We start from the raw sequence: 8,542 nt of genomic DNA, 5'->3' as shown, positions 1-8,542 counted from the left end.
CTACAAATAATTGTTAAACTGTAACAGTTCAAACTTAGTAACCAAATCTTAGTTCTAAAACAAATCTTTCTACAGCTCGCAGTGTGATTTAGCTTTTACTCAACACAAACCAACTTAAAATTAGCAGTAAGTAAATATTAAAAATAATTAGTTAATACAGTAGTATATTTGATCAATAACACACCCTGAATTAAAGTTAAAAACTGAATACAAAGAAGTCATATAAAATTAACCTCCAAATTAAAAATAGTATGCAATTTTGTCATTATGCAGTGTTTTATTTAAAAGGCATTAGATCAATAAAGTGTGTATATGGGACAACTTTTCCAGATTTATACCCTTGTCTTGCAGGCAGTTCTGTAGAGAAAGACAGTTGGCCCTCTGAAGCCACAAGCTATTTACTCCACAGCAAACAGAAGTAAAAAAAAAACTGCTGAAGAGTAAGCGTTTTGAACTACAGGGATGGCAAAAATTCTGGTACTTCTCGGAAATTCTCATTACAGAACTGGTTATAGAGTCATATATTATGTTCAAGGTTGGTTGTGGCAGATCTCAGTTTCTTTTTTATCATCATGAAAGAATAAAAAACACATCAAGAGCCACGAGCTTTACTTGGGGCATATCAATAGCAGAGGCTTCATGTTTCAGCTTGGCTTAATGTGCCAAGTAAAATTAGCTTTATATCCTAAGTATAATTTAACAGTACAATAAATACTTAAGAGCAAGAAAGGGTCCAAGTAAATTTAAAAAGCAATTTTTGTTATCTTTACAGAAAAGTCAACTTCTGGTGCTCATAGTTTTTTTTTTTTACTGAGTCCACTGCCAGCAATGGAAATCACACCAAGAAGCCCCAATTCTCTATGTTGAGAATAGAAAATCAGAATTTGCTGAATCACAAACACTGAGGAGCAGGACCTGCTTGACTGTTCTTGACTTCATCTATTTAAACTTTAGTATGTGCTCAAAATGTTGCACTAAGTCAGATTATTCGTGCTTTATATATGTATATATACACACACGCACAAACAATTTGTATTTATATAAAATGCTGTTTATGAAAAACCACTGAAGCCAAAATCCAGAGAACTCTTTTAGGTAGCCTCCAGAACTCATCCATGTCCAGTGGAACTTTTTACTCTTCATTTTGCAGCCTCTCATGCCGTATCACAAACTTCTTTTTAAACTTCCCCAAAGTTTAAAAAAAGCTTTTCTGATGTAAAACAGAAGCTTTCTAGAAAAAGGACAGTCTATCAAAAGCTCCACTGGGCATGCAAAATTATACCTGTGGCTCTCAGGCTGTGGCCCAAACTTGTAGGAAATATTACAGTTTAATTTCATTTTCAGCCATTAAAATGTACTGCTGGTTTTTGGTTGTGTGAATACTGCTGTATTTCAATCCTTTAAAGTAAATCAAATGTAGGTACATTCATTTCACTTACACATACATTAAATAAAACACTGCTTGTGTTAATGGAACAAAGAAAAACCTGTTAGTAACTGAGGCTGCAATCCTAAACACATTTACCTGGGAGTAAACCCCATTGAATACAAAAGGACATATTTCTGAGTAAACATGTTTAGGATTGAGCTTGAGAAACACTTTGCACTCATATTCCAGTCCATGCTGAAAGAACTGTATTCCAGAAACTTTTGTTTATAAAAAGTCAAGCCACCAAGATACAGTTTTAAGTGTCTACACAAGTGAATATGAACACATAAAAATTAAATTACATGGATACAACCACTTATATGCAGTGATAGTTAATGGAGATAAAATACTGATGCAAATAACACCCCAAAATAACATACGCATTTCCTTTCATCATTTACAATATAATAGTTACACTCCAAACATAAAAGCAAACAAAACAAATCAACCCCCCTTCCATTTCATGTAATTAGACTTATACAGAAAATAGAAGGCTAAGATCTAGTTAAATCACCTCATTTCACAGCTATCTGAAGTGGCAATCATTATATAGCAGCTTTATCTATGATACATTCAAGATAAATGATACAATTTATTACTTGCCTCATAAGCTAGAACACAGCCTCACGTTAATAACTTCCTTTAAACCCATTGCTAACACTACAGTTACAGTATACTTGAGGTCTATGAAAAAGTAGCTACCTTTTATAGGAAATGGATGATTAAGATTAAGTCTTTGGTGCTGCAAAAGCAATTTTACTTGAACATGAACAAAAAAAACCAAAACCCCAACCACACAAAAAAAAAAAGCCCTCGGGGGGGGGGGGGATGTAATTTATTGTCCCTGACGGAATGTATTAAATAAGAAAACATCCCAAAAGGCTAGAACAAATACTATAATGTAAAAAGACTAAAATCTCTCTCATGCATAAATGAAAAATTGCACACAAGGTACTCACATCTTTTCAAGCTTCAATAGTAAATATTTCGCTACTATTTATTAAATACTGCATGGTTTGCTCAAGCTAAGATGAAACCACAGCATGAATCAATGAGCATTTTGCTTTATTCTTTCATAATCTACCCAAGTCATGCCTACTGCACCTCTAAACAGGATATAAAATCCAATTTGACATAAACACTTCGAAAATAAACTACTTGGATGTATTGCAGTTCCACTGAACAGTATAAAACACAATTTTATTTGTTTTTTTAAAACAGCTACTGAATCAACTTTTCCTAAAGCACTACAAAATGCTTTTCTTAAAGCTGATCATTCTGGGGAAAAGTATCAGACAGCAGAATTCAGCTACAGCAAAACATGCTGCCTTCTAGATAAACAAAACACACTCAGTACTAAAATCATACCCCACACACACACACACACACACACCCCTAAAAAAAGAGCATTACTTTATCAAATAATCAGCAAATCTGAATGTTAAGTGCTGCAGTCCTCAACATTTATAATATAATAACATTGACAACCTCAAATATTTAAGGCACTATGTGTGGAAACAGTTTACAATGCAGCTGAGATTATTAGGACACCAACATTTAAGAGCAATTTTCTAGGCAACTTTATTTTTGCCCATGCAAAAGGACACATGCAATGTGAATAACAGCTCAACCTCTTTAGATAAGTGACTCGACGCAGAACACCAAGATACATAATACAAACAAGTTACTCATACATGATACTGATGACACATGTGCATCTGTTGCTCTAAATCTGTACACTCAAATGGCTTCCCAAATGTAGACGTGTCTCGCACTAGTTAGAAGGCAATTGTATAAAAAATAGTAGGAGCAAAACTGGTTTTCTGCTCCCATAAGTCACCTGTCTGGAGTTACTCTATAAGAAGATAACATGACTAAAGACAAGTTATACCAAATGTGCAAAAACACATTAAAAGTGAGTTAAAGCTCAAGGTTGTTTAAATTGCACCCAAGTCTAACATGATTAAAAAAAAAATAATTTTCTTGTGCCATGGCTAATATTTATTAAATACCATGTTCTTCTCTCAAATCAACGCATGTTTCATTGAGCTTCCTCAGCATGCTGAACTTGAATTCTCACATAAATGGATACTGGCTGAGTTTTGTCGGACTCAATGGAAATCCTGTGTAAGCAGGGGATGTTATGTAAGAATGTGGCGGGAAAATCGGTTTGTACTGAGTCTGATGGATAGTTGGGGAGGGTAGTAGTCTGGGGTTTATGCCCATTGGGACTTGGTGAACTATGCCATTGTGATGAGATATACTGAAAGTGGGATGCTGTAATATAGGTCTTGAGGTACACGGTGAGGCTAGGATGTGTGCCACAGGAGCAGCAGTACTAAGAGGTGCAGATGACGGATAAGGTAAAATAGCAGGCTGCCCTCCAAGATGTGCACTTCCAGCCAGATGTGCATGAACCGAGGTATGAGTGGGACTTCCATGCTGGAGAGAGAATGCATGACTGGCCACACTGGCTGGGATATAGGCCTGCTGTCTCCAGGGCCCACAGTTTCCATTCCACTCCTGAGTCCCAGATCCAAAGTGTTGAACCTGCACCAAGAGGAAACGACAGTTAAGTTTCAGATAATAAATACAATCTTCCACCACATCCAAAGTGGCCTGTGCTGCCTCTATCTCCACACAATCTTCCTGTTCCCAAAAATGCTGCCTATAACATCCCGAGGGAGAGATTTCCTCCTCTTTTCTCCTCAACATTTCATAATGTTCTACAAGATCAATAAAGGGTCCCCTTTATTCCAGCATTTTTATTTACTTTATTTATAGTCCACTTTTCTCACTGAGACTCAAGGCAGATTATAACATTTAAAACCGCAACAAAAACAGTATAAGACATAACATATGAGAAACGCGAAAACTAGATTGCATAATTAGAAAATAATGCAGTAAGAACAAGATCATGCATACAATAAAACACTGCCATAAATGACAACCTTGCCCCTTTGTAAAAGCATCCTTCTGAACACTTCCATTTAATGCATTCGATGGAATTACAGAAACTTTCCTGATATTCTGAGGCAGGTCATTCCACAAATGGGAGCCAAAACAGAGAATGCTTGGGTACAGGTTGCTGCTGATCTTAAACAACTGCAAGGTGGCACCTTCAGAAAACTTTGCTCAGTTGAGTGCAGCTGTTGCAATGGGGCCTATCAGGAGAGGTGGTCTTTTAGATATTAATCCTAGCTATGAAGGATATGGTAGACGATAGTAAACTCCTTGAACTGAGCTCTAAGACTAAATGACAACCAATAGAGTGACTGCAGAACATGTGTAATATGTATTCTCTGACCAGCTCTCAATTGTAACTGAGCTGCAGCATTCTATACCAACTGGAGTTTCCAGGTTGTCTTCAAGTGTAGAACCATGTACAGTGTATTGCAATAGTTGCCGTCCCCGTCTTCTTTGACCAATGAATGTAGGCACGTGAATGTTGCCTACATTCAAATAAAGATAATCCGCTAACACTGCCGGTGCGGTCTTTGTCCCACAGCTCAGCCTTAAACCAGTCCGAACGGAGCCAAAAGTAGATGACTTCTCCAGGAAGACCTTGAGTCGTTCTGCAACCACCCTTTTAATCATCCTGCCCGGAAAGAATGAATTAGGGACTGGCCACAAGCCACAACCAATGTCCTCCGGTGATTTATTTTTTTTTTAAGTGGTGAACAACCACCTCTTTTAATGACTGAGGAAAGGTACCCTGAGTCAGTAACTGATTTCTGACGGACATCAGGGGCTCTCTGATTCTGCACTCTGGCATGTTTAACAAGGCAGAAGAACTCAGTCTAGTGTTTTAATAATTTTATTATTACCATTTTGTATATTTTTCTGTACAGAACCTCTCTTTTATGCATCCAAGGTATTAGCGATATTCCTGACAGCTGATCTTGGATCATAATAAGAAACTAAAGGTATCTTGAGGAAACTGTTTCGCAGCTCCCACACAGTTCACACCAAGCACAGGATATCTTGGCATATAGATGTTGATGGTATTTGCTACACAGCTCGTGAAACTAGACTGCAGCCAGCAAGAATCCCACTTTATAGACGCTATTTGAAATATAAGCATAGTTCAGCAGACCACAGTGGCAGTCCTTTAAATATGTATTTTTACATCAAAAACACCATCTTGATGTTATTTATTTATTTATTTCATTTATACCCCGCCCTCCCCGCACGCGGGCTCAGAACTTACTCCTTATTGCTTTCCTTACTATACAAGGAAAGCAATAAGGAATAAGTGCAGATCCCCACGGAGTGATGCCAGTGCTCTTACCCCTCATCAGGAAAGCTAAATTCTGTACGAACTGCAGCCACCAGATAATTATGGCTTATCTCACATAAAGAATGCCAATCACCTTTCTCAGATATCTGAACCACTGGTAATGTGGTTAAAAGCAGTTTGCTTTGCAGATCAGATACTGTAACGGTAGCTGGGTGAACTTGAGTTATGGGTGCTTATAGATTTCAAAGGATGAGATGGTTAGACAGTGCCATAGATGCAGCGAACATGAAATTGAGTGAACTCCAGAGGACAGCAGAAGACAGGAGGGCCTGGCGTGACCTGGTCCATGGGGTCGCGAAGAGTCGGACTGAACAACAACAAATAGGTTTCAAGACGGCGTCCAAACACATTCTGGGGTATTCATATCTATATATTAGAGTTTGCACACGTACCCGACTGAGGTTTGAGTGCTGCTGATGGAATGCCGATGTCAATTTTCGTTGACGATTACCAAAGCCCGAAGGGTGGTTTGTTTTTGTACGGGCAGATCGACGTTTTACCAGTGGTTGGCAGGCGGCATCTAACAAAATATAAAGACAGGTCAAAAAGATGTACTACAAAGGTACTTTCAATATTTCAATTAACTACACATGTAAAACATCTCTATTCTGGCTATTAACTGTAAACACTGTGTATGTTGCCGAATTCTATACGGGTGTTCTACTGGTAGTGGGGCAGAGGCCTGATTATTTTTTGGTTTGGGCACAGTATAAAAACGAGTTGACAGAAATACAAAGCCATAACAGAACATGCCAATGTAGTGAAACGAGTAAGTTCTGATTACCTTTGCGTATCATTTGCTCATCTGCATCTAATCTGTTCTCTATCGTCATTGGTGGCACCACCACAGTGCAGACAGCTGGTTTGGCTTCCAAATTCGTTGAGGTTCTTGTTTCTGGGTTTTCCCTGGTATCTTCAGCAAAATTGTTTTGTAGGAATGGGCTGTCATGGCCTGAAGAGTCTGAACTGGGGGAGCCATCCACAGTATCACAGCCACTTTCTTGATCATCATCTGACATACTATAGTACAGCAGTAAAGTAAAGCAATATTACAAATGGTAGGTTCTGTTATATGAGATTTATAGCTTGTCCTATCAGCTAGAGTGTATTCCTCCTACAGTATACATACAAGAAAGATGGATGCAAAAATAAGTAAAATTAAAATCACAGGACATATTTAATATTTTAAATTCTCTTGTTTGAAATTGACCTCCTTAAAATTCCTGACTTGATCTGCAATCAAAAAAATAGAGGCAGATTTCAATATATGAACAGTAGGGGGGGAAACAGAAAAGTATGAACAACTCTAGAGCCCAAAGAGTTCCAAACTGCAGATAAATGAAAACTTTCAACATTTCATCCAGACAATATGAATAGGGATGTGCTGACCTTGCATAAAATTTAATCATCCTCATGACATCTTTGCAATCTCAGTCATGATTTTACCCAGGAACTGTTTTAAGCAACTTCAGCTTCCCATAATTCAGAGTCCAGCAGAATATTGATATGGTCCTCCGCTAACCACTGAAACATCCATGGCACACTGCCAGCCCTTACTACTGACTTTTCCTTCCCAATACATTCCTCACCTCTCACAACTGCAGAAATGCATTTCACTGAAATCAGTGGTTCTTACTTTCACTGCAATATATTTCAGATTGAGGGCAAAGTGTTTGAAAACAGGCTTTGCTGCAGTGGTACATGAACAAATACTCATAATACAATAATTAGTATGGTTACAAAAAATGCCTGATTAGGAAAATCAGAGGGCTATCCTTGTCAGTCACAATAAGTAATTTCAACAAGTCTTGATACTTTCTAGGTCATTACAAGAGCTGTCCTTTTCTAGATGTTAATTTGCATTATTGAGTTTACTACCAACAGCGTCTGCTGGTCAGGAGAGTGTCAATGCATTACGTATTCGTTTGTGCTCTTCACTGTACTGTGACAGCTCTCTCTGGCGTTCCTTACTTTTTTTTCTTTATATGGCCATTTCCCTCCTGCTGTCTATTTCCACCACAAAGCTGTGTTAGTTTCCACATGCCACAAGACCCCTGGTGGTTTAAGTACTTAAAAAAATCCCTGACAGTCAAGAGTGTTTTGTTTAAATTAAGGCATGAAAACCTTGAAATGCTGAAGAAGAAAAGCCTCACAAGTGTTTTCTGAGTAATGCAGGATTAGTAGAAGAACCCACCCCCACCCCGGTGTTAAGCACATTGGTACAGCACAGCACTCCTTCAAAAGCAGACTGTGCAAGCCTGAAAATTGCCCATTCCTGGTATAATTCACATTGTGAGAGGTTCTACCCTTCCAGAACAAGTGATCACGTTGAATAATTTATGTTCTAAAAAACACTGTCAGTAAAACTAGCTAGCTTCCCACTTGTGAGTGCCAACCACTTGAAGACCAGGCATCCAGATACTGTGTTCCTCTGGTTCCTGAACAAGATCCTTTTATATCCTGGCTGCAGCAACCAAGAAAAACAGCAGAGATACTTTTATTTATTTATTTATTTCTAAGAGGAATTACTAAATTGCTAGACAATGTATATGGCATGAAACAATTTAACATTTTCAGTGCTGATCATTTTAGTGCAGTATTTAAAAATAGGGAAATCTACACTTAAGCAATTCTTCTGCCCTACTATTTCAGATACATACATAACATAGAAGGAAGCCAAATACTACATGTGGTTCCAGCCCAATGGGCAAAGTAGTTTCTAGCAGAATATACCCCCAAAAAAAGCTCAGGAACCGTAGGGCCCCAACTGCAACAAGCAAGCTAAGAAAATACAAGGCAGAATAATTTCCAGG

The 8,542-nt window shown here is 38.1% G+C and overlaps 1 protein-coding gene across 5 annotated transcripts in view; it reads right to left on the bottom strand.

The window, feature by feature from the left end:
• Window positions 1–275: 275 nt before the first annotated feature.
• HIPK3 (homeodomain interacting protein kinase 3) overlaps window positions 276–8,542 on the bottom strand; it is a 117,779-nt gene continuing 109,512 nt past the window's right edge. For all 5 annotated transcript variants that reach the window (XM_015409752.1, XM_015409769.1, XM_015409774.1 and 2 more), the window contains 3 exons: window positions 6,514–6,749; window positions 6,122–6,249; window positions 276–3,979 (listed from right to left, as the gene is read on the bottom strand). In XM_015409752.1, coding sequence (XP_015265238.1) covers window positions 3,506–3,979; window positions 6,122–6,249; window positions 6,514–6,749 — 838 coding nt within the window. In that variant the 3' untranslated portion in view covers window positions 276–3,505. The remainder of the gene's footprint in view (window positions 3,980–6,121; window positions 6,250–6,513; window positions 6,750–8,542) is intronic.

Source organism: Gekko japonicus, unplaced genomic scaffold (genome assembly GCF_001447785.1).
Source record: "Gekko japonicus isolate JY-2015 unplaced genomic scaffold, Gekko_japonicus_V1.1 scaffold113, whole genome shotgun sequence".
NCBI lineage: Eukaryota > Metazoa > Chordata > Lepidosauria > Squamata > Gekkonidae > Gekko > Gekko japonicus.
Note: the sequence above shows the minus strand (reverse complement) of the source record. Positions and strands in the feature narration are given on the sequence as shown.